This window comes from Populus alba, chromosome 6 (assembly GCF_005239225.2).
Source record: "Populus alba chromosome 6, ASM523922v2, whole genome shotgun sequence".
Classification (NCBI taxonomy): Eukaryota; Viridiplantae; Streptophyta; class Magnoliopsida; order Malpighiales; family Salicaceae; genus Populus; species Populus alba.
Genome location: NC_133289.1, coordinates 2,911,166 through 2,937,653, shown reverse-complemented (window position 1 = coordinate 2,937,653; position 26,488 = coordinate 2,911,166). Strand labels below are relative to the sequence as shown.

Genomic DNA, 26,488 nt, shown 5'->3' with positions numbered 1-26,488 from the left:
TATCAATTTCAAAGATGCCGGCCAATAAGACCATTTCAAGGTCCACCAATGAAAACTAAAAAGTTATTAAACCTGCTTAATCAGTGTGAGTTTAATTTATATTAAACTGAATTAATATAAAACAATTATTTAAAAAGATTAAAATTATTTTATTTTATTTTTAAAAAATATTAGCAAGTTTTAATTACATCAACTCAAGTTTTTTTTTTATATTAAATCAACTTATAATTTTGTTTTTAAACCTAATCCAAGCTAGGTATTGTATCCACTACATCCTAGGTTTAATAACAGTGCTTGATACTGTATTTATTTTGTCAAACTTAAATAAAAATAAGAACAAATACGCCAAGAAGGGGGGCACAAGTGCAATAAATCACAACTACCAGATTTCATACGTTAATAAATGACTTAATATTTTTTTTTTTTTTAAAAAAAGAAGACCTTTCTTCTTCCTTCTAACCTCCCTGGATAAAGAAATTGAAAAATTCTAACAAGAACAACCTTCACTGCTCAATTTACGTGTGTCAATATCTCCGAGTTTATAAATAGGGCATAGCTACATGTATAGACCACTTTATTCTCTAACAACAACATGGGAACCCTCAAAATCACCAAAAAGCATCATAAACACCTAAACAACCCCTTCCCTTCGACACCAAGATCACTTCCTTTCATTCAAGGACGTCTTCTTTTCAATTCTCAAACTGTCCCACCAAACAAAATCTTCTCAGTTGGCAAGGATTTCCAGCTTCTTTGGAGCATAAAAAATGGAGGGTCTCTCTCAATTTATCACCAGTCTCAACCTACAAAAGCCCTGTGGTCTACCATCCCAGGACAAGCTTTTGTTACTGCAGCATTGTGTGAGACAGAGGTGGAAGAGAGCAGAGGATCTTTTGCTATAAAAGATAGGAATGTTTATTTGGTTTGTGATCATCAAACAATTGAAGATATAAGAGTGATCAGTGAACCTGATCACCATTTTGATCAGGATAATGATCATGATCTTTCATCTGGGAATATGAGTTTTGCTCAGAAAAATGATTTGAAGGATACCGAGTTTCCTGCCTTGGTGATAACAGGTTGGTTGTTCAGTAACAGGAGGAAGAAGAGGCATCAAGAATCTGGCATTTACAAAGACATAGAGTTTGAGACAAGGGGACCACCAACTTGTGCAAGGTATTGGGTTCTATTTGATCAAAAGAATAATAACCAAATTGGTTTTCAAGTGAGAGTTGGACCACCAAATTTTGAATTCCAACAAAGAATTTCTCCAACTCCTTTAGGAAGACACCGGCGATTAAGGTGGAAGCTAGGAAAGATTAGAAGACGAAAGCTTGGATGGTATCGATTCTTTACAAGGTCCAGAGGGTTTGTTGCAGTTTCTTCCTCGTCAGAGGAGGAAATGGAAATGAAGTCTGCGGAGTTGACAGAATTCAATAGAGTCTGTATTACCTATTCCAGTGAAGGAAATGAAAGGTTTTACGGTTTTGGGGAGCAGTTCTCTCATATGGACTTCAAAGGCAAAAGGGTGCCCATTTTTGTTCAAGAGCAGGGAATTGGAAGAGGAGACCAACCAATTACTTTTGCTGCTAACTTGGTTAGCTACAGGTAGATTAGCTATTAGCTTTTCAACCACTAAATTCCAGTTAAACACAAATATGAAAAATATAGGCTCAAAAAATCTTACCTTTGTTTCTTTCTATTGCAGGGCTGGGGGCGATTGGAGTACAACTTATGCTCCTTCACCATTCTACATGACATCTAAGATGAGGTCTCTTTACCTTGAAGGATACGATTATTCAGTATTCGACATGACAAGACATGACAGAGTTCAAATACAGGTAATTCTTGATAATTGTTGCATATTAATTATTATTGGCCATAGTGAGTGGTGAGAACATTATATTGCAAATACTTTGTACTGCATAACACTCAGGAACTTAGAATCAAATTATTCATGAGGGTGTTACAAATGCATTGTAATGACCAGAGTGAAGGCTGAAGCAAGAACGCCAATGACAGTGAGAAGCAATTCTTTATGCCAATAAACAATGTGATTGCCAAGTGAAAAATATGTTTTCTGCGTAGAATGTTTAGGTTTAATGCAATGAATTATTGGCAAACTTCAGAATACACAGTTAACAGAAATTTTCATTGAATGAAAAGTTTCTTTTTCAAACTTAAGTTACACTTGAATAAAACACTCAAAATTTAAATGGAGAGAACAATATTTCAAGTACTGAGCACACTCATTCAGGGTTTAAACTTGCAGTTTCCTATTTTCTGTATATTGGAGCTTGCAGATTCAGAGCAATTCAGTTCAAGGAAGAATATTGAATGGCAACTCACCTTCTGAGATTATTGAAAACTTAACAGAAACTATCGGGAGACCTCCTGAGCTTCCTAAGTGGATTATATCTGGGGCTGTTGTTGGAATGCAAGGTGGTACAGAAGCTGTACGCCGTGTTTGGGATGAATTGAAAGATCATAAGGTTCCTGTTTCAGCCTTTTGGTTGCAGGTATTCCCTGTACCTATACAGAAGCATATCAAAGCACATCAAAATCAACAGAATCTTTCACATTCACAAATACTTGCAGCCATGTTAATTTTCTATGATTTTTATAGTTAAAGAACAACTTTAAAAGGTTTATATTATATGTCATTACATAGATGGTATGTATGAATATCTTCATGTAGAAGTTCTCACCCTGAAGCACTTCATTTGCAGGATTGGGTAGGGCAGAGGGAGACAATGATTGGATCACAACTGTGGTGGAATTGGGAGGTAGATACAACGAGGTATCATGGATGGCAGCAGCTAATTAACGATCTCGGTGCAAAGAATATTAAAGTGATGACATACTGCAATCCTTGTCTAGCTCCGGTATTTTTCTTTTTCCAAGTACTTATGGTACTATCATTGTAATTTGTAAAAAATTCAATACATGATCATCTGGTGTGTGACAACATACAGCCATATCAATGTATAGAGCAAGCTGTAATTTCTTAAAGTAGGGTGTCTTTGCATACTCTACATCTCTTTTTAACAGTACATGTTTTGCTATCATTATCAGTACCTGAGAGTTTGAGACTTGGTTGCTTTGCTTTAAACAGGCTGATGAGAAACCAAACCAAAGGAGAAACCTTTTTGAGGAGGCAAAAAAGCTGGATATCCTGGTGAAAGACAAGTATGGAGAACCATATATGGTTCCAAATACAGCATTTGATGTGGGCATGTTGGACCTTACACACCCAGATACTGCTGCTTGGTTTAAGCAGGTTTTACAGGAAATGGTTGATGATGGTGTGAAAGGGTGGATGGCTGATTTCGGTGAAGGACTGCCTGTAGATGCAACTCTCTATTCAGGTAACAGAAGAAAAGTTCTAACATGTTTCTTCCAGAAGCTAGGATTCATGTGCAATAGAGATATACTTATCACTTTGGATTAATTATTTCAGGTGAAGATCCTATATCAGCTCATAATAGATACCCAGAGCTATGGGCCCAAATAAACCGAGAGTTTGTGGAAGAATGGAAGTCAGGTCGTGCAGCTAAGGAGAGAGAAGACCCAGAAGAGGCTTTGGTCTTCTTCATGAGGGCTGGTTTCAGGGATAGCCCCAAATGGGGGATGCTATTCTGGGAAGGAGATCAAATGGTAAGTTGGCAGGCCAATGATGGAATAAAAAGTTCTGTTGTTGGCCTACTGAGCAGTGGAATTTCTGGATATGCTTTCAACCATAGCGATATCGGAGGCTATTGTGCAGTAAACCTACCTTTTATTAAGTACCACCGAAGTGAAGAGTTGCTCATGCGATGGATGGAGCTAAATGCTTTCACCACTGTTTTCCGGACTCATGAAGTAAGTTTTGATACCTGAAATGCATGACCCTCAATATCATAAAACCAAGTTGATGCAATATTACTTGTTTATTTCCCTCCAATTAAAATTTTTAACAAACATTTGACGACACATACTGTGTTAAGCTAACTTGATGGTAAATTGCTTAACTAAAGGAGCCATATTCAGAATAAATATTTGACTTGCCCACAGTTTCCAAACCCTTGATATATAGCACTGTCTCCAGAGAAATGAGATAAATTTTACATTATTCAATAGACAAAGGAAGTTAATAATTTGTTCGACTAAGCAGTATGACTAATATGATCCCATCAGCTACTAATTTCAGAAATATTCTGCATGCAGGGAAACAAGCCATCCTGCAACAGCCAATTCTACTCTAACCACAAGACTCTATCGCATTTTGCACGCTGTGCTAAGATGTACAAAGCTTGGTATTTCTACAGAATCCAACTAGTAAAGGTGATGCATGATTCATGTAAATAACTGGAAGTCAAATAATTTAGGCAGAGCATCTAACAAATCTCTCTCTGTCTGTTTTTATAAAACAGGAAGCTGCTCGAAAAGGCCTACCTGTTTGCCGCCACCTATTTCTCCACTACCCAAATGATAGGAATGTGCATAGCTTGAGTTACCAGCAGTTCTTGATTGGTACCGAGATCTTAGTGGTGCCTGTACTTGACAAGGGCAAGAAGAATGTCAAGGCTTATTTTCCAGAGGGTGAAACTTGTTCCTGGCAGCATATCTGGTCAGGAAAACTATTTAAAGAACAAGGTTCGGAAGCCTGGGTAGAGGCTCCAGTTGGCTATCCTCCTGTGTTTATTAAGGCTGGCTCCAACGTGGGAGAAACATTTGTAGAAAATCTGAGAAATCTTGGCATTCTCTGAGCGCAAAGTCCTCAAAGAGATCCATGATCAATTTAAGTTGCATTGAATTTTTTTACTAGCAAATAAATAACCACAAATTCCTCTAAACTTTACTTCTGTATTTTTCAACTGTGTTTGGTGAACCCTTAATACACGCCTGCTCAATTTTCCCTGCACGCACCATGCTCTAAAACTCCTGGACTCCTGACTTAAAGCTTGAGCAACTCGTCTAGTGCCTTCTTTCATGGTCATCTGTTCAGCTTATTTCCCTGACCTCATCTTATCCAATACGTTCACTTTCGTGGTCCAAAGCTCTAATCTAAACATGATTTTGATTCCATTGGTTTCTATAGGCTGGTGACAAACCTAAAGAAATGAGTTCACAGAAGCACATCTCAAACGAGAACGAGGTCTACCCATGTCATATGGACAACATCTCCAGTTTCTCAAATCTATTTGCCTTAAACTTTTACGATCATAAAAAAACACGCATTCTCTTGACTAACACTCGAGGAAATAATCAACCAAAATTACACAATCAAATTCTAATGATACAACCTGCACATCCCTATCAAGCCCAGAGCACTAAGGCAATAAATACAGAACAAGCTTTAAAAGCTTTTAATGGTCCTGAGTCAACAAATGTTGCCCCCTTTCACAAAAAAAGTCTTTCTGGATTGATAGTTCATAAAACCCATGAAATGCTTCAAAGACATAAAAGACACAATCTTCAATAGAATTAAACAATATCAACTCAGAAAATGCCATCTTTCCTCAAAAGGGGAGTCACAAAATCAGGATCCCAACAGACAAAATCCTTTTTCAGACAATCAATCAAACAGCTGCTAGTAATTCATAAGTGAACCCTGTTTAAAGCAACCAGTCCATAGATTTTCGCCAACTTAACAGAATCACACAGTTTTTAACTACTTACCATAAAAAAGATTAATCTTAAGATGTTTTCACATAAACACAGCATGCATCCCCTTGATGAACATTGAGTTCTCCTTGTTCTTTGTATTAAAAAGACTTGAAACCAAGACTCTAGCACATGCAATGGGAAGATAAAAATGAAAGGAGAGAAAAAGATACTAACAGACCTTGAAATGAGAGGTTTTAGACACTGACGTTAAGGATTCATTCTAAGCAAACAAAGACAGATGATCTTTGCATCCTTGGTCAACTTGGAAGCTGTAAAGAGAGCCTCAAAGAAAATGGTGATCATCAAGAGGTTTTTGTCTTGTTTTTTGGTTACTTAAGTTCTTAAGCTTGTCAAGTCCTTGTTTCTTCTATGGATTCGGACACTTCAATTGGATATTCTGTTCTGTCTTTCCCTCTCTCTACGTATCATTTAAGCATGATGTGTCAAAAAAAAAAAAACAAACTTTATTTTTGTACCTATAAATTCATCCGTGTTTATTTATACTCCTATAGTTTAAATCTCTCATTGTTACGTTACCAAAAAGTTATAATTTTTCCTCCAATCTGGTCTATTCTTAAATCTTGACGATTCTTTTGTGTCAACTCAAAATCCGGCTAATCAACTCTTAGTCCAGGTTGGATGTTAAAAAATATTTGTTGGTTAACATGTGTCAAACCGTCTAATTTATGATCCTATTTTATGTTAAGTTATCTCTAGTCCGGATTAATAACTATAATTTTGAGTGTTTTGTGTGATAGAATATAAATAAGATTTGAAAGAAAGAAAAATATAGAAAGGTAAGAAAATAAAATAAAAAGAGGAAGAATGTCAGGTTTTTAGTTATTTAGTAGTAAAGATAACAATTGAAATTCTTTTTTAAAAAAAATAGGGTAATATTGAAAGATTTTAAGCTATAGGGATAAAAGTGAAGTATTAGTGAATCTTTAGAGCAAAAAAGTAGTTTAGCCGAAAAAACACCAAGCAGCCCAATGAGTTACATTATGGACCCGAATAGTTACACCTTTTATGGGCTTCTTGAGTTCAAAGAGACCAAGAATGGAAAGAAAACAATCCACAAAATTATGGGCCAAGAGCCCAGGAAGATGGAACCTTCCCTTTGATTTTACCTCCAATCCTGTCCCTGCCAAGCTTGGTGACACATTAATTAATACAAACAAAAGATTATTGCCAAGAACCAACCATCGAAATAAAATTTAGAAATCCTATTTGAATAGAAAGGTTTTTCCCAAATTAAGAAAATCCAGTTTTAATCTTAATAAACCTTAATTTGAAACATGGGTGACAAAATTGGCAAGAAGCTTAACAGAACATTAGTAGTTATTTTCTAATAATTGTTACACTAGATTAAAAAATCAACCTAAAAAGATCATGATCATCGAATTATCGAAATAATTTATAAGTTATCAAATCAATTTCAATCTCAATCAATTGATTTTATTGAATTAAAATAGTGGCACTTTATTTTTTTGGTAGTGATAATAAAAATAAAATAATTATTTTTATATTTTATTTGATTAACCATAAACAAAATAAAATATTAAAAATTTTTATTTTGTTCTTAATATATATTATTATCATATTTAAAAACTTACATATTTAAAAAAATAGTTAGATATTTTAGAATTGCAAAAATTCACTCTGAAATCATCAATGAAACAATTTTTTTTTATGAATACATTCATGTCTTTTCAATCAAATACATTTCTATTCCTATTATCCCTATTTCTTCTGCCCCGTAATAATAATCAAATGTTATCTCATGAAGCCTTTGAGAAACTGATATCAACAGAAAATTAAACTAAAAGTACATCTATGGAGAGGAAAATTGATGCTATTATACATTCTAGATTAATAGAGTTCAACGTTCGCGCATCTTAACTGCAATGGCCGAACCACCTACTGAACTCTTCCACCTTTTTTTACACCCAAAAGCAATCTATGGATTGACATGGAGATCAAAAAAATGGGATGCCTAGGTCAATCATGTAGCCGCACCACCTCTGACTTATCCGTGCTGCTGTGTACAGCATAAAAACTTTGGTGTTTTCAGATGTCCAAATGATCAACGTTAATCATTCTTGCCGCTTTCTGAATAAGTTCCTTACGGACATCCACCTGAAAGAAAACCATAAAAAAAAAAAAAAAAAAAAGTTGCATTGGAACATTATCACCATGGATCAGTAATTCCAGCAAGTTACACGGTCTAATTTATGTGATTATTGACACTTCAATGGAAAGGTCTTTCAAGCATTTCTTGGAGCAAAATTTTCCAAGCAAGCAAGAACAAGCACACATGCATATTATATACACATTGTAAAGGAAAAGAGAACTAGTCCAAGATACAATTCCCCTGAAAAATGCTTTAGTGTATTTTTATTAAGTTGTCTCCTTATCAATCTATTTTCCTATGTTCATTTGTATCCTCAGGAAGTTCCCTGGAAAATTTACACGATTCCTTTTATCACTATTTAGATATGTTATTGGTTTTTTAATCTCTTCTGCATTTAAAACGCTGCCCTTTACTGTTTCTAAGACTGAAAGGTCCCAAGTTCAATTTTGATAAAAGAAAAGGCAAAATAGTAGTTCATTAATAGCTCCTTCCAGGAAGCTCAAAAGGAGCTAGCTGGCTCAAGTTTATTGTAATTTGCAACCTGAACATTCGTGTGCAAGATATAACTTACCCGGGTACCCATAAGAGATGAAAAGACAACATTGGCCTCTGCTGCATCTTCAACCACTAATTGTTTCAGCAGCCTTTGCTCTGGGTCCATTGTTGTTTCCCACAGTTGTGCAGGCATCATTTCCCCCAAGCCTGTATTTTACAAACACATGTTAGAATATCCAAATCTCAACTGTTAATTGAAGATTGATGCATATACTTTCTTTGAGGTTTTGAAGATTTTAGGAGAGGGTGAAAAGTATATATTCATCTGTGTGCATGTGTGCGTGTGACCCAGGGGAAAGTACGTCATACTGCATCATCATATTGCACCACATTGATTCAGTAACAGAATTCTTTATTACACAGTTGACTATGTAGCACATGGATGGCTGAATTTCAACTAAGAAGTTAGATAAGAATGCACATGACCATTCGATGATCTATAACTGCTTGTTTTTTCCATTTAAAAACGAAAAACATTAATGCATTGCTAGTTGACAGAATGAATGGAATGCAGGGGAAAGTCTCATAAATAGACAATTATGTTCGTGTTACAGTTGATAGATCTTACCTTTGAACCTTTGCATGTTGTATGATGCATTTTGAGGGAATGACCTTTGAATCTTTCTGAGTTCTGCATCATCAAAACAATAGTAAACCTGCTTTCCCCTCTCAACCTGGTCATGTCAGTTGGAAAATGAAAGAAACAAATTGGCCGATGGATAATAATTTAGAAATCAAACTCTCACAGGGATCCATCATATAGAAAAACCAACCTTATATAGAGGCGGCACACCAACATAAATGCAGCCTTCATCAAATAAAGCTCTCTGCACAGAAGGTTTCCATAATTGTACATCTCTCCTTCAATTTTTTTAAGGCATTTAAAAGTTGTTTATTTCTCTCATTTATTTATTTTAAGAGGAAATGTTTGTTGAGACAAATTTCTCCATTATCTACCTGATATCTAAAGAAGAAAGTCAGCAGAAGAGTTCGGATGTGAGCACCATCCACATCAGCATCTGTTAAGATGATGATCCTATGATAACGAAGAGCATCTTTTTTAAAATCCTCTCCCTGTAACCAAGAAGATTTCACACATGAAGTAAAAGCAGTTCAGATGATAAAACCAAAAATGACAAGTAAAAGAAAAAAACAAAACAATGAGAAAACGACTTTACCTTCACTCCAAGTCCAAGGGCAAGTATGAGATTTTGGATCTCTTCATTTTTGTACATTGCCTCCTCATCTCTTCTTTCTATATTCAGAATTTTACCCCTCAAAGGGAGAATAGCCTGCAGTAACAAGTTTCAGTGATCAATATTCTACAGTCATCCCAAGTTATTCTAGAGTGCAGGGAAGACATTACAATCAGAAACAGCAGCACCATTATCCCAAATGAGTTCTAACTTACTTGGGATAATAAAACTGTTCGAGACCATTGAGACATTGTAGTTGATACAAGCCCATTCCATGAAAACAGAATAAAAATTGCAATTGCCTGCAGATTAAACGCCACCGCACATTCAGTGTAATTACCTGAAAGCGTCGATCACGGCCTTGTTTGGCACTCCCTCCAGCTGAATCTCCTTCAACTATAAAAATTTCTGCAAACATCAAAGGACAATTAAATAACATGCTAGAAAGACAAATGAAACCAACAGACTTTAATTCTTATTTTCTGAAAGTCCATCTAAACTCAACACAGAACTAGGTTTATCATTTGCCTACATGGCAAATTAGTCATGCTAAGCATATAAACTAACAAAAATGTCTACAGCTTGTTGAAGTGGGTGCTAAAGGATCATTTTGAAACTAGTAATGACACCAGTTGAATTTTAGCATTGTTGGAGCCATATGACTTGCTCCTAAGCAGAAATGATGTAACTGGAGGATCTTGATCCAACCATACACACTTGCAATAATGAACAAATTGTAGTGGTCAGAAGTGATTATCGGATGAATGAATAAATAACTCACTCTGCCGCATGTGTAAATTCTCAAGGATCTTTCTTAAACTCACATGTCAAGCAATTGATCAGTAATCCAACCATGCTTGTAACTGATAGATGATGTCCACTTGATTGAACAAAGGCAAGACAACTCAAATGGCATGAATAACATAAGATGCATGGTCATTATTATAGAATTTCTAAAATCCCATGAAGGTCAAACGAGTTTCATATTAAAAGCACAAAAGAAAAAAAAATAGAACAGCTACCAGATTCTTCAGGATCAGTAGATGAGCAATCAGCCAGTTTTCCTGGAAGAGATGATGATTTCAAAACACTTTTTTGTCTCACCAATTCTCTTGCCCTCTTTGCTGCCAAAGCTGCCTTTAATGAAAAAAAGACAGAAAATTTCAAGGTGTAAAACCAGCAGAAACACAATATTTGAGAGTTCTTAGAAAGAGACTGTTTTACAGAATGATGATTGAATCACAAAAGATAATGAAGAAAAAAGAGTGCTAACAACAAAGATACCTTGAGAGCATTTAGAGACTTTGATAAGATTGAATCAAGAACATCAGGATGCAACTCCAAATATTCAGTAAGATACTCCTGGACAGATTGCTCTACCAATTTCCGCACCTCTGGATTTCCCAACCTTGTCTTTCAGACATACAGAAAAGCCAGTAATTGATGGTATGAACAGCTTGAGAGTGGCAACACCAACAATAAGATGGAGAAATCATCAGTAACTCTTGAAAATTATGATGGATGGACATACCTTTGTCTGACCTTCAAATTCTGGGCTTGGAACTTTGACTGAGATAATGCATGTCAATCCCTCCCTTACATGTTCACCACTTAAACTAATATCCTTATCCTGCAATCAAACAGAAAAAATACTTTATCATAGTGAATACAACTACTTAAACCAGCAGTTCACCCAATCAATAATGAAATAGATTTCCATCTTCAATCAATTTAACTACTTAAATCATTTCATTCAAATATGAACTGCTCTCCATGATCCAATACCATGTTTTGAAAGCATCTTATGCCAAAGAAACCAGGTTTGTGTTCTATCTTCCAATTGTAATACGGTAACTTTGCATTTGGAACTTTCTGTTATAAATGAAGGGCAGAGAAAACCTCAAAGGGTAGGGCAGAACATAAAATTCTTAGGAGGCAGCTGTAAATGAACAAAGATGGGTGGGAGGGAAAACCTCAAAGATAGAGTGAAGGTAGCTAAACAACCAACAGAAAGGATGCTGAAATTCAAGAGTGGCCAACAACATGCAACAAGGGACGTACCTTAATGACTTTCGACTTTTTCCCAAAGTTATTGAGAGTTCTTGTCAATGAAGCCTTCACCCCATCTATATGGGTTCCACCATCAACAGTACGTATGCTATTAGCATATCCCAGGATTGTATCTGAGTAAGCATCAGAACACCTGGTAAAGAAAGGAGAAAAGTTAAAGCACATAGGTTGTTGAAGGAATGACTGTCAACAACATGTAGAAATAGTATTCGATGCAGCAATTTTGAGACAGAAGACATTAACAATCTTGATGCATACAGAAAGGAAAACAATATTGAGAGGAAGCATATGCACTGGTAGATAGTAGTTTACCATTGGAGAGCCATATCAATTGCAATTCCATCTACTTCTTTTCTGAAACTCACAACATCATGAAGCGATTTCTGGATCAAATAACCATAAGTCAACATTCAATCCAACAAATAGACATGTCCAAATGATGTAGCCATATCCATGTCGGAATTTTTTTTTGAAGCTGTCAAAGAACCTGATATTATTAGGTTCCCTAATCCCTCAAGGAGTTGCAAGGTAAAAGACCTAAACCAGAGGCAGTCACTCACAAATGGGTCATACCAACCCACCTCCAATTAATAGGGTATACTCTTCCTGAACCAATAAAATGCATCAATAGGAAGTCCCATCCTGGACTCCAAACCACTCATGATTTATCAAAAAAGCCTGCATCACATGTCTCAACCTACCAGGAAGCATGTAATGTATCAAGAAATGCAAGGATAGATGTGGTTTCTCAACCATTGACAGGGGCATAGATGTCACCAATCATAAATCTATTATTTACGAGCAAATCACCAACCATAAACTTCCACTCACAATGGATAAGGCAGATGGAGCATGTCTCTTAAGGGGCCAAAAAAAAGTCACAGAGTCTGTTTTTTTTTCCTTTCCCCTTGATAATTTTCTTTAGTCCTCAGTTATCTTATTTCATCAGCAAAGACAAACCCAACCATAAGAACCTAAGTATCATCTTTATTCCATCATGATTTATGGAAGACTGAAGAGTTTGCTAACTTGCTAAACAAGATAATATAACAAAACAGAGGTTGTAGGCAATAAAATAACAGCCAAGAGAGTTGCTCAAAAAAATATAATAATACCTTATCAGTATTTAGCCAATTCACGTATTCAATCAATCCACCTGCATAGAAATGTTCATCATACTGATTCTTCTCCGGATCATTGTCCTCTTTTTTCAATGAAATAGCAAGCTGCAAAGGCAAATCAAGAAGAGACAGCATCCCAATTAATGAAAAAGTAAGCATTGCATCAAATTGCAAAGCTATCCAATCACATGAAGAAAATAGATAATAGCCAAGGTCAATTATTCCTAAGTAGAAAACCCATTTGTGATGAAAAGTAAAATGGATCAGAATAATCATTCGATTATTCCTCAAGTAGAAAATCGATTTGTGATGAAAGAGTAGGGATCAATAGGATTAAGGTTGACATAATAAAAAGTAACAGCTCTACCTTTGGGTTCAAAAATGCAAGCTCCCTAACCCGTCCACCTATTGTGTTGTAGTCAAACTGAATCTCAGTGGTGAATACTGTGAAAGAATTTAGAAGTCAACAAAAATAAAGAGATTGTCAGAAAAAAAATTCAATAAACGAAGAATGGTGCATTATGAGGAGAAGTACATAAATGAGTCTATGAATGCAACATTCACCACCAAAAAAAAGAAAAGGAAAAGGAAAATAAGCTAAGAAAACTGAAGGGAGAAGTGGAGCCCAATACTGCTGAACATCAGAAACTCCTCTAAAGGCCCATGAAGCATTACACTGTGAAGAGGCAAACACTATTCTATCCCATATTGTAAACAAACATTGAGAACTGGGTAATGAAGCATAAAATAGCAACCATAAAAATTATATGGGTTTTCAGAAGTCGAGGAAAACCTTCTTTGTCAGGCCAGAATCTGATGCGAGTCCCTTTTTGGTCTTTTGATTCTGCTGAAAGTTCATAACACATTAGAGTTGTCACAGGGTTTCCACGAGAATATTTCTGCTGGTATTCCTTTCCATCACGCCAAACTGTAACTTCTAGTTCCTGTGATTTAAGATGTGACAAATTTTACAAAAGTCAACATTTTCTACATTGTGGTAATTGGTAACCAAGAAGTAAACCTTAAGGCAAAGGCAAAGCAAGACATGGACAGTGAAGAAGCTTATAAATTCCACAATTCTCCATTGTCATAAATAAGGAAATTTCAATTCCCTGCAAAGGGATTGCCCTTGGACATTGCCTCTAATTTAAAATATTCTGGATACAGAATATTTATGTCACGTTAATTTAAAATCATAATAATGCTAGCAAGATTCTATGAATTCCGTCCATTCTTAAAGTAGTCCACGTCCTGGTGTTGTAGGTTAACATGTGCCTCTACAAGTAACTAAAAAAGTCCAAAACATAATAGAGACATACCTCAGACAAAGCATTGACAACAGATAAACCCACACCATGTAGCCCACCAGAAACACTATATCCACTGTTAGAACCACCAAATTTGCCGCCAGCATGTAAGACCTGCAAATGAAAAAAAATTAAAAAAAAAAAAAACTTTTGAAACACAATCTAATACATGGCAACAGGAGGAAAAAAAAAGAAAAAAAAATGCAATAACAGTGTGAATAAACTACAAGTACATTTACTTGAATGTTTAAACTAAGATTTTAAAATGCAGGTTTCATAAAAATAAAAATAAAACACTCAGCACACTCAAATATCATGCTTCTATTAAGCAAAAAATGCATTCAGCACCTTAAAACCCTCAAATATGATGGATAGAAATAGTCATATTTTAAGATGGCCAGTTGACCATGCATTTTACCGTTAACACAGTCTCCAAGGCAGATTTCTTTGTCACCTGATGCAAGTCAGTGGGAATCTGTAAACAAGTAAAACAAAGAAGCATGTTAGTGTAGCAGTAAAATACATGATGAAAGTTGGCATAAATGACCAAAGCCTCTAGGGCAATCCTCAAAACAAAATTCTTATTGTCAAATTAGAAATCTTCAAGGGAAAATGGTAAGCAGTGGAACTCAATTTAAAGTTAATACAGGTCCTTGAAAAAAAAATGAAAAGAAAATGGCTTGGAATAACTTCTTGTCTCATGATTATACAGGTATTTAGGTCCATTAAAAAAGAAAAGAAAAGTAACATCATGATCATTACATTTCAAAAGGCACGCTCTAAATTATATTCTGAAAAGAGCATCAAATTGTTTCCAGTCACATGTAAAAGCATAAACTAACAATATTCTCCAAACTAGCATCCTCTCTGACACAAACAAGCCCTGGAAAGAATTGAACGTCACAGCATGAATAACAATGGGAAAGTCAGATGCATAAACTGACAAGCTTAATCATATTGGAATTAGAAGAAAAAAATCTATAATAAAAGGTAATGACAATAACTAAAATAACAAAAAAATCCTCATACCCCACGCCCATTGTCAGTAATGCTAATGGAATTATCCGAATGCAGAACAACATTTATCTTTGAAGCATATCCTGCTTGGGCCTCATCAACAGCATTATCTAATATCTCATACACCTATTAAAAAGAACCACAACCAATTAAAATAAAAAAAATAAAAAAACCTTGTTTCCAATATACCTAAGATAAACTGAGTAAAATAGAACCTAGAATCCGCAATGACAAAAGAGAGGTAACAATATAAGTTACCAAATGGTGCAGACCACGCGGTCCCGTACTTCCAATATACATCCCTGGCCTTTTCCTTACAGGCTCTAATCCTTTCAACACCTAGACATATCAAAACAGAACTTATCAAACCCCTCATTATTTACAAAGCATCCATTACTTACAAATTACAAAAAAAAAAAAAAAAAAAAAGACTTTTGTTTATATAAATTTTCACCTGAATTTGATCAGACCCATAAGCTTTCGAGCTCGCGCTTTCTTTCTGTGATTCAGTTGCTGCACTGGTAGACATGAAAGCTCTTGGTGAGACCCCATTTTGCACCAAAAATGTACTTGGAACCGTCCTCAGTGGAAAACTCACCCTGTAATTACACAAAAACAAACAAATAAATCAAAATCTTAAAAGTTTCGATTTTTAAAACCCTAGAAAAACCAAAACCCCTTCTTTCACCATAATTGTTTTTTTTTATAAAACTCTTAACCTGCATTAATTTTTAACAAAAACCCATAACTTTTTTTCCTCTAATTTCCCATTTTTCCATCAATAAAAGAACTCAAAAGCACCAAAAATGCAACTTTCCCTTGATTTATCTCGCGATTTCAACAAACAGAAACTAACCAATGAATAAGAGAGTAATAGAGCAAAGAAAATACCTTGGCTTGAAGAAGACTAAGGGGCGGGAGAGAGAAGAGAATGAGTGAGACCAAGTAACAGAAGAGGAGGAGGAGGAGGAGGAGGTCATGGTATCTCTAAGTAAAGAGATGCAGTGTCTACTGCTGTTGTGAGGTTTTAGAAGAAGACGCGCCATTGTTTTTTGCTCGTTTTTTTTTTTTTTTTTTTTGAGCCCAAAGCAGTTAGAGTCTTTGTTGATTGAAAAAAAAACAAAAGCTGGTCGATTTCCCTCCTCCCCTTCCTTGCGGGTCAAATGTTTAGGGCTTCAATTTCTAGCCACCCATGAAGATATTCTATTTTTATGGCCCATTGGTACCTTGTCCATGAAGTCAAATATGGGCTTTGAAAATATAAACCTAAAATGTTATGTTTGGGCTTAGCCTATAAGTAAAGCCCACCACCATAATTACCTCTAAATCTCATTTTTATGTGGGTAAGAGAACGACAATGTCCTAGGTTTGGAAATAGCTTATAGTATATCTTTTTCATGGAGTATTCTCTACTCAATTTTAGTACAAAGAGACTAGCTTCATCTTATAAAACTTGTGAAAAATAGGTTATGGTCATTTTTAAGAGTAGAAGACTTTTAAAAAATTTTACTTTAATCCAAATGATTAAATGACTAAGAGGAAGGAATCATGTTTTTTTCCTCGTAAGTTTTCCTCTGTCATGTAGATTCAAGACATGCTTTTTAAAAATATTTTTTAATTAAAAATATATTAAAATCATGATATATATATATATATATATATATATATATTAAAATGTGAGTATGAAATTTTTAAAATGATAAAACGAAATTTATTACTTGAATCTATAATAATTATTAACCTGGATGGATCTTCTAAGCCTGAATTAATTTTTTGAATTTACAATCATAAAATCATAGAATTAATTTCTATATATTAAAGGATGAAATTAAAAAAAAAATAATTTAAATTTAAATTTAAACACTAACCAATTTATATTTATCTTTTTTGTATTTATTTTTTTATTTTAAAATACTAACCTAACACCGGAATAAGTGAAGCCTAAAAAAATATTAAACCTAAAATATATGTTTTAGTCTAAATCAAGTCACACAACATTGATATTAAGAAAAATGCTAAATTAATGGGTTTTACATAAACGGGTATCACTTATTTGATAAATTTACACATACAATTGATATTCAAATAATTTGAACTATTTATATTTTTTGGTGAAATTTTATTTATATTATTTACTGCACAGAGAATGACATCATGATAAACAATTAAAGTGAATTTTTTAAAATTCAATTACTTGGCAAATTGTTATAAGGTTGCATCCTTTCCTGTACACTAATAAATTCAAGGGTTGGTAGAGTAATAAATAGATCATACTAAAAGTTGAAGAAATAAGATAATCATTAAAAAAAAAAGGAGTTGATTCCATTGTAAAGACAGAAAACTATACTACATAATCTCATTGAACAAATTATAAATAAAATCTATACAATTTACATCCCTTAAATTATATAAACATTCATTCTAGCACGAAGACATCACACAGAAAGATCTCTGATAATAGTTCATCAAGAAAAAAAAATAACATGATGAATTAAGCAACTAAAGAATTGGTTTCTTTTTAAATACAATACATTCTATTATCTAATACTAATAAAAAAAATAGCAAATGAATGAATTTTACATGCACCGCGTAAACAAACACGCATAAAAATATTTATACATGGAGGGTGAAGGGTGGCAACCTTTAAAAACAAATATATAGAATAAAAATTGTAAATTAATATGGTTGATCATTAAAGTAATTAATATTAAATATTTTATCAAAATTTGAAAGGACTTGTTTATTATAAATGATGAAGTAAGTGGATTGATTTGTCCAAAAACTATAGAAATCAATGTGAATAAAATAAATATGTTTAGATTTTTCTATTATTTATTTTATTTTTAGTTTAATTATATTATATTGTAAATTACAATTTGATTAAAATTATTAGTATATAATTAGTTAAAATATTTTATTTTATAAATAATTTAAATTTATTATTCGAGTTTATATTATATATTTCGTATAGTCGAAGCCACCTGTGATACATGCATAAAACCTCCTGAGGCCCCTTAACAACTCAGTAACAAGTTGATAAAAGCGATCAAGTTGACAACAGATTCATGAGAGGAACCTCCTTCTCTTATTGAAACGTCGATCTTCTCCTTCAGCTGCATAGCCCTCATTTTGGTTTGCTTTCCTTCATCACCCGCCATTAACCTTCTGATAAAGTCCTCTATATTTCCTCTCTCCAATCTCTCCAACTGGATCCCAACCCTCCATAAATGGCTAACGAGCCTTGCATTCACCTTCTGGTCTCCCACATGGGGCCAACAAAGCATAGGGACCCCTTCGCTAATACTCTCGATGGTTGAGTTCCAACCATTGTGGGTCCAAAATGCTCCTATGGTTTGATGCGCCAGCACCTCCTTTTGTGGTGCCCAGCTAACTATTCGACCTCTTTTCTTCGTAATATTTTCAAATTCTGTAGGCAAGAGATCGAACCCGCTTGAACCGTGGACCAAACCAGGTCGAATCACCCACAAAAATGGCTGACCACTATTGGCTAGCCCCCAGGCCATCTCAGCCAGTTCATTTTCCGTTATCATAACTAAGCTACCAATGCTTACATAAATGACAGAATTTGACCTCTGTGTGTCGAGCCAGGAGATGCAGCTTTGTTCTTCGGACAAAAAACTGCTTAGAGCAGCGTTCGAGTGCTTATGAAGAGGTCCAATGGGGAACATTGGGGCTACAATTTCTGATTTGAATTTGTCACAGATTGCTTGTTCTAGGCAGCTAAGAGAGTTCCAAATTATAGCTGAAGCTGTCCTGGTTCCGTCATCAATGCGATCAAAAACCCTGTCTACAACTTCTTGGTTGGATTTGTTGAACAATGGCATGTCCTTGACTCTTAAAAAAGGGATATCATCAAGTGGTTCCTCCAGTTGATGTTCAGCTAGGAACAAATTAAAAACAAGTGTGAATCCACTAGAAAAACTAGAAGCCTTAATAGCTTTTCAAATAGCTTTTCGTGCTGAAATACATGCCAATGATGTTTTTTTATTTTTTAAAAATCATTTTTGATATCAGCACATCAAAACGATCCAAAAAGTACAAATCATACTTAATTTTAGCAAAAAAAAAAAATTCAAAATTTCCCAAAACACAGATACAAACGCAGCCTCAAACAGCCTCATGTGCAAAAACTTGTTTGAGGGTACCGACTATTAAAATTGAAAGAAACTAGGGAAATTGCCTTAACCCTCATGAAATTTGAGGTCCGTAACAGGAAAAAAAAATTATATCATACTAAAATAACATTTTACATATCAAGTCATAAACTTCTGAAGTCCAGCTAATAATTTTTTTTAAAAAAAATATTACAAGTTTATTTTTATGATTAATTTAATACTAAAAAATACCATTATTAAAAAAAAAGGCTAAAAAAAATCAATTTTTAACTTTGCATCAAGACACAATTTACTATAAATTGAAGTAGTTAACTTGTCATTTTACCATTATAAATCAAAATCATCTAATTAGCTACTATAGGCAAAAGAGTATTTTTCATAAGGTCCATTTATTATTATTATTATTATTATTATATTGATCAAGGACAAATTAGTTCTATAACATTTTAGATGTACAATGAAATGATTTAAATAGCGTTTAAAAACAATTGTGGTCCAAGGGATTTTTGGTATTTAATACTTTGATTGCACATTAAAATGGCTACATTGCCTTCCAAAAAAAAAAAAAAACTTTACACTTGGAGTTTTTTGTATTTCCATCATAATATTTTAGTTATAATCAATTTGAAAGAAGAACAATTATATCTTTTAAAAAATATGAATATAATTAAAAAATAAATAAAAGGTGATTGATCATGCTACGCACACGACAACAAGTGGGAGACACATGCATTCTTTGAGAGACGTGCATGGCATCTCTCAACAGTCAAACGCAGCATTCCATGAAAGTGTTGGAAGTATTCATCATCCTCTTCTTGATGATCAAGAGTGTGTGCATGACGAAGCATCGATTGGGTTCCTGTGGATATTTTTTCTTTTCCTTCCATTTTTTTCTCTCATAACTTGAATTTTATGCCAGCCCTTTCAAAGATTAAATGTGTCCCATTAGTTTTTATTTGTATCAATTTTGGTTATCATTATTTTTAATGCTATTTGTTTCTCTTTTAATGCTTTTTTAAGTTTATTTTTATATACATAATTTTGTCCCTCATCATTTTTTTTCATTTAATTTTTATATCTAATTTGATCTTCATTCTTTCGATTGGTATTTTTTTTTATCATTTTCTTGATTTACTTTATTTTTCAATTTAGTCCCTCAATATTTTATTTCATTTATTTTTTTATCCAATTAGATTTTTTTTTTTTCGATTGCTATTTTTTTTATCATTTTCTTGATTTACTTTATTTTTCAATTTAGTCCCTCATTATTTTTTTTTTCATTTAATTTTTATACCATATTTGGTCTTCATTATTTTGATTACTATTTGTTTTGTTTTTAGATTTTGGATGATTAGGAATTTTGCTTTGTGATTTTTTCATGTTTATCTTTTATAGGGTAATCTTGGTTAGCTCGATTTTTCTTGATTTTAGGAGTTTTAAAGATTAGTTCGATGTACTTTCGGTCATTTAAGTTCTTTTTATTTTTTTTGTTTAATTTCATCATTCAGCATTGGGTCATTGGGTCTTGAGCTTCGTGATTTTTTTTCCTCTTTAATTTCCGTGGGGTTATCCTCATCTCATATCTCGAATCACAAGTTAGTCGAATTAACTTGAGTTGACTTGTGTTTATATATATATATATATATATATATATATATATATATATATATATATATATATTGCCTTTTATCATTAAATTTGCTTGAGTTGACCTCTAATGTTATTCGAGTCTCATAACCAGACTGTAAATTTAGCATGTTAACTTGAGTAAGGTTTTTTTGTTCTTTTTTAAAACTAATTTTTTTTTATCAATTTGTTTTTAAATGTTTGCTTTGCTTATAATTGAGCTTCAAATTTATTTTATTTTTCTCTTTACGAGATTATTTCATTCTCATCCAATATTTTTTTTGTTATCATATAAGATCATTGAGATCTTTTAACAATATTTAGAAGGTATATTTTTATAATATTGGATACGCTCATTTTTTTATATTAGTCATTGACTTTTTTTGTTAATTTTTTAATTATATTATTAAATTAATAAAAATTATTAAATTCATTTGAATCAATAAGTCGGGTCTCATATTTTTCTTCGTCAAGCTTTTTCATAAATCTTACAATTGTGGGGTTTTTCAAATTGCTTTCATTTATAGTATCTCTAATCAAACAAAGAAAGTCGCTGTGGATTTAAAAGTATTAAACACCAAGCCCGTGAAACATGTAAGATAAATTGTAATCAGATACTGTGAAAGGAGCTTTGATTTGACCTTAACACTAGAGCTATATATTATCTTTTCACTCGGTGGCTCTTTTAACAAGGTTGTTTTCATTCTCTTCTGCTTGAAATAATTGACATATTTTGTGTCATTTTTTTTTATATATAAAAAATTTAAATAAATTTTATTTCATATTAAGTCCTGGAATGATCTCAGTTTATTCTGGATTTCTTGGACAAATTTTGGTCAAGACATTCTAGTTTCATTCCATGCATTTATTGAAGATTGTTTTTTCTTTTACTTTTTTAATATATATATATATATATATATATATATATATATATAATGTTAAATGCTAAAAAACAAAATGTATCGTTTCAATTAAAAAAAATAAAACACCAACTGTAAAGAATTAATAACTCAAAACTAGCCCCTTTCATCCTCTCAAACTCCTGAATACACCTAGCAAGAGCTCTATCTTCATTCTTCTCTCTTTGCAATTGTAAGTGCCTGCAACCTTCTTCCCTGATTTTCTTAAATTCTTAGTGTTTTCAAGCCTCTTTCTCTCTGCATCACACACCTTTTTTCGTTCTTTGTAAATCACTACAAACCCGAAAAAATCAAGCAACCATCACTATGATTTTCTCCAAACCCACTAAATCTCCAATTACCCACCGCACAATTCAAATTAAAAAGCCCAAGTTCTTAAAAGACTTGGATCTTACAAAAGCCAATTATAAAACAACCTTCAAAAGCAATTTAATCTTTGTCGTCATCATTTCCCAAACCCAAAACTCACTAAACTAGCTAGGAAACCAAAACAAAAATGAAGAAGAGGCACCAAGAAGTAAAAGAATTAATAAATTAAGAATTATAATTTTAAATTAGGATTTGTGATCTGATTTTAATTTTAACAAAGTGGATGTGATGACCTTGGTGACAAGGAGAAAGAATAGGAGGAGGAGGAAGATGAGTGGGGTTTTATTGACCTGGTTTGGTCAGTCAATGTGAAAAGGAAAGGAAGTGAGAGAGGAGAAAGAGGAAGGAATAGAGGAAAGGGAGAAAAAAGGTGTAAGAAAAGGGAAAATAAATAAATAAATTAAATCATGGATAGTTTTTATCTTTTCATCAAAACTTAAATATTGTGTGATTCTTGCAAAAATAAATTCTGTGTGTTTTTCGAGGATACTCTAATATTTAAGTCGGTGTAATAAAAAAAAATAAACTAGAAAATACAGATAATTTTATTTTTTATAATAGTTATCAAGGGAGTCATTATAATTTTCTCAAAGAACAAAAAAAGTTTCTCAAAGTCATAGAAACTTAATGCTTGAATAAACAATACGAAAACTATTAATATAAAAAACTTTTCCTAAAAAAAACTCAAGAATTTATTCTTTATTTATTTATCAGAACCCAAATTTATATAATTCTATCAGGAAAAGAAAGAAAATACAACATATGTGGACGTGAAAATTAAAAAAAAAAAAAAAAGGCTTCAAATGAGAAATTCTTAGATCAAGGTTTATAACCTGGAAAGGTAATTATTAAGTCCAGTAAAAATTATTTACATGTCGGAGGATACTCTTTTTTTTCTCCCATTGCAACACATAAAAACCACATGAAGGATACCTATTTTCGTCAGCAGATTAATTGTGGGAATTGGTTCAGCTTTGGCTGGTCTATAATTTGACTTATCAAAACCTTCCAGGCCAAGAGAAATGTACATAATTAATAAATAAAGTGGATCTAAATCTACCACTTTTTGCTTAGTTATATACTAATAAATATATCTCACATAAAATAAATACAAAAATTAAAAGAAATTAAAAACAACCATCATAAACTCAACTACCAAATTTGATAAGTAATTAAGTATAAGGTTGTCAAAACCAACTTAAAAAAAAAAAAAAAAAAAGAGTTTGGATTATCATGCTGGTATTTTTATTAAAACAATATTATTTTATTTTATTTTCCTTGATGTTAATTAGCCTTGATTGGAGTCGATCCGGTCTAACTAGTTAATTTTTTATTCTATTTAATTAAAAACTCATGCCATTTAACAACTACATGTATAACTCAAAACGACAGTACCCGTATAATAACTTCTAAACACTTGGTCAGTTATGGTTCAAGCTGTGTGGATATTATGCAGACAGTACTATGTTATATGAACAGCATCATTTTCTAAGTATGTTTAACCGTACCTTGGATTGCAAGTAGATCACCCTTTTGCTTGAGAAGTGAAAGCCCATAGAAATTGGTGGCACTGCTTGTCCTCAAGACAATCCTTGGAATCTTCATATCATCTGCAACATCTACGGAAAAGAACATGACTGCGTCATGGATGATGCATGTTACAGGACCCTGTCTGCTGTTCGTTTGGATCCTTGACAAGCAATCATGGAATGGTGCTTTACACTTTGTGTTAAGCGTGTATAAGAACGTGGCAACATCTCCTCTGAATTCACTATGGCTGTTATCCAATCCATCAATGGATTCAAACAAGAAATCAGGGCGGTGGGGAGGGAATACTACCGGAGAGCTGGGCTGTGTTTCAGTAATGGTGATTAGGAAACCATGAGAATGAAGAATTTTGGCCAAGTGAAGCATTGGGTTCATGTGACCTTGCAAGGGGCAAGGGACAAGCAACAAATGACCTTTTCTCTTTCCGACTTGCTTGTTCTTCATGTTCCAGGCTTCTGTTTCTAGTTCCAGTTCACTTGCATATCTTGCGATGTCCTTGATATAGAAGGTTTAATTATATGTTTTGTACTGCTGAAGTCTTAATTCCATTTTAAGGTGACAGCATATATAAATGGAAGACAACCTGGGAAGATAATGATTTGAAAGGTTGAAAAGTAGATATATATCACTATAAATAGAAGTAGTTGGGATGATTTAACGAATATATTGAGCTCTCAAGAATGGAAAGTATATATATATCATTCACCTTTCCTCTCACTGTAAAATAAAAATCCTTTCCATTTCATTCTTTGACGGTTATCACGTAAATAATTAACAATTTCATTAATTATATCCAATAAAATTATCTAAATAAAAAATAAATAATTGATATAAAAAATACTATGAGTATATAATTGGTATTAATTATCTAATATAGTTGAATGGTAAATTTAAAATTTATCCATGACTAAAAAAAAGATACCTAACAAAACCTAACCACTTTTTGTTTGGTTCTAAGTCCAGCATAACAAACACATGCAACTATTTTGTAACCATCTAAAAAGTGGTTCAGTTATAAGAATTTAGGATTAAGGGATTTGTTTTTTCTATGATCATAGATTTAAGCCCTATGATTGTTAATATGATGGTCACTGGAGATTTATATTGTCGTTAATTTTGAGACCCATGAGATTCATTGAGATACACGCAAACTGACTTGGACATTCATATTAACAAAAAAAAAAAGTAAATATTTTATTATTAAACTTGCTTTGCATGTTAACCTATTGACTTGCCAATTTATAATACGGTATAAGCTAGGTTTTATATTAAACTAAATAAAATTTGACAGTCAAATGTAATAAATCAATTATCAACTTAAGTCAAAATATAGAAATAATAGAAGTGAAAATTCCATGTTTTTTAGAGTTTTTTTTTTTATTAATAAGAGCCCAAGATACATCACTGTGGATAAAAATGACAATAAGAATACACGTTTGAATTTCATTTATATTTATATCTTATTCATTGTTTATTAGATAAAATATTTAGTTATATTCATATCTTATTTATCAAATATTCATTGAAATATCCATTACTCGAATGCTATCTATGATCAAGTATAAAATAAAAGAATAATACTTATATTTTAGGCATCTGTGTGTGTATGCATATGTTATGTTAATATTGAGGTGTGTATATATTATATTGGATATATATATATATATATATATATACGGTCATATCTCGGGTAAAATTTAATAATAGTAATATTGTAACCATCAATTATGGGATAAAATAATTACATAAAAAAACAAAACTCACTTGTTTGGATTGGATTGATTCCGGTGGAAATCTAATATTATTAGATGGGGATAAATTACAAAGCCTGATTATGGTTGAGGAGGTAACTTGCAACTTACAGGTTGATCAATTGACCGTCAAATGATCCAAACAGCCACTAAGAAGCCCACCCGAGTCATGGCTGCATCTGGCCATGGAGGTGACCAGGTCTGGACTCAATGATGATCCTTCAAATTGAAGGAGAAAAAGACAGAAAGTAATGCGTGGATGCGATTCATTGCTGAAAGTAGTATGTTTTTTTATTTGTTTGTTTCTTTATTTCGTGTGTTGTGAAAGCTGTGATGTTTCTCATAGGTCCACCATGTAATAATAACCAGGCATTGTTATGAACTATTTGTTTTTATAATTTTAAAATAATTTTATTTTTATTTTATTTTTTTCTTTACTTCAAATTAAAAAAACATCACCATACCATGCTTCCATCCATGATGCAAAATCAGGGATGGCAGCCACATCCATTGCCCTTTGTTATGCCTAAATTAAGTTACAGCAGATACTAAGTATATCATTTTTATTAAAATTATATTAATTATTTTTAAAAAGATTTATTATTTATTTATTTAAATAAATAAATTTAGTAAATATATTTAAATGAATGTTTTATTTTTGCACTTTTTTTTAGTTATTATTAACTATTTTTTTTAATTTACATAAATGATTATTGATTTATTTAGTTTGATGATTGTATAAAATTTTCAATTTATATTTTAAATTTTTCATATTAAAAAACACACATTAAAATAACCTACATACTGTTATTTTTGTGAAAAAAAAACTATAACCCGTTACAAGACAAAACAAGTGGGTTAATATTCTATCAAACACCCGTTACTTAAAATAGTTATATAAAAAAACACTCAAATATTCTATGAGCTTGACTGGATAAATATTTATTGGATCGAGTTAAATTGCAATGCCTCATGATGGTGCATCATCCAATGCTAAAGCATCAGGGAGAAAAATAATTTTACGGGCGCTCATGAAATAATTAAAGATATTTTATTAGTTATTTTTAGGAGTTTATTTTAAAAAAATACAA

General features: G+C 32.7%; 3 protein-coding genes and 1 long non-coding RNA gene across 5 annotated transcripts; 1 reads left to right on the top strand and 3 right to left on the bottom strand.

Annotated features, from left to right (window-relative positions):
• Positions 1 to 482: 482 nt before the first annotated feature.
• Positions 483 to 6,015, bottom strand: LOC118053108 (uncharacterized). Of its 2 annotated transcripts, XR_004688318.2 has the most exons (4): positions 5,828 to 6,015; positions 2,350 to 2,532; positions 1,688 to 1,781; positions 483 to 1,602 (listed from the first exon to the last, which is right to left on the bottom strand). It is a non-coding gene; the product is annotated as an uncharacterized lncRNA (long non-coding RNA). The 2 variants fall into 2 exon arrangements; XR_004688320.2 differs by having other exon boundaries at positions 483 to 1,781; positions 5,828 to 6,012.
• On the top strand, positions 593 to 4,836 carry LOC118053106 (uncharacterized). The gene is made up of 8 exons (XM_035064267.2): positions 593 to 1,608; positions 1,709 to 1,841; positions 2,304 to 2,519; positions 2,730 to 2,885; positions 3,116 to 3,368; positions 3,461 to 3,861; positions 4,207 to 4,323; positions 4,413 to 4,836. The coding sequence occupies exons 1-8, from the start codon at positions 593 to 595 to the stop codon at positions 4,746 to 4,748; spliced, it is 2,628 nt and encodes an 875-aa protein (XP_034920158.1). The 3' UTR covers positions 4,749 to 4,836.
• A 1,278-nt stretch (positions 6,016 to 7,293) lies between the features above and the next one.
• Positions 7,294 to 16,142, bottom strand: LOC118053105 (DNA gyrase subunit B, chloroplastic/mitochondrial). Its single transcript, XM_035064265.2, has 21 exons — positions 15,938 to 16,142; positions 15,501 to 15,645; positions 15,305 to 15,385; positions 15,059 to 15,172; positions 14,448 to 14,504; positions 14,042 to 14,143; positions 13,516 to 13,666; positions 13,090 to 13,166; positions 12,717 to 12,827; positions 11,914 to 11,984; positions 11,593 to 11,734; positions 11,063 to 11,161; positions 10,816 to 10,944; positions 10,554 to 10,668; positions 9,872 to 9,939; positions 9,514 to 9,627; positions 9,293 to 9,409; positions 9,109 to 9,162; positions 8,904 to 9,009; positions 8,352 to 8,482; positions 7,294 to 7,785 (listed from the first exon to the last, which is right to left on the bottom strand). The coding sequence occupies exons 1-21, from the start codon at positions 16,090 to 16,092 to the stop codon at positions 7,717 to 7,719; spliced, it is 2,208 nt and encodes a 735-aa protein (XP_034920156.1). The 5' UTR covers positions 16,093 to 16,142; the 3' UTR covers positions 7,294 to 7,716.
• A 1,913-nt stretch (positions 16,143 to 18,055) lies between these two features.
• LOC118053104 (UDP-glycosyltransferase 76B1) lies at positions 18,056 to 24,228 on the bottom strand. The gene is made up of 2 exons (XM_035064264.2): positions 23,607 to 24,228; positions 18,056 to 18,948 (listed from the first exon to the last, which is right to left on the bottom strand). Exons 1-2 carry the CDS (start codon positions 24,088 to 24,090, stop codon positions 18,062 to 18,064), a joined length of 1,371 nt encoding a protein of 456 aa, XP_034920155.1. The 5' UTR covers positions 24,091 to 24,228; the 3' UTR covers positions 18,056 to 18,061.
• Positions 24,229 to 26,488: the final 2,260 nt, after the last annotated feature.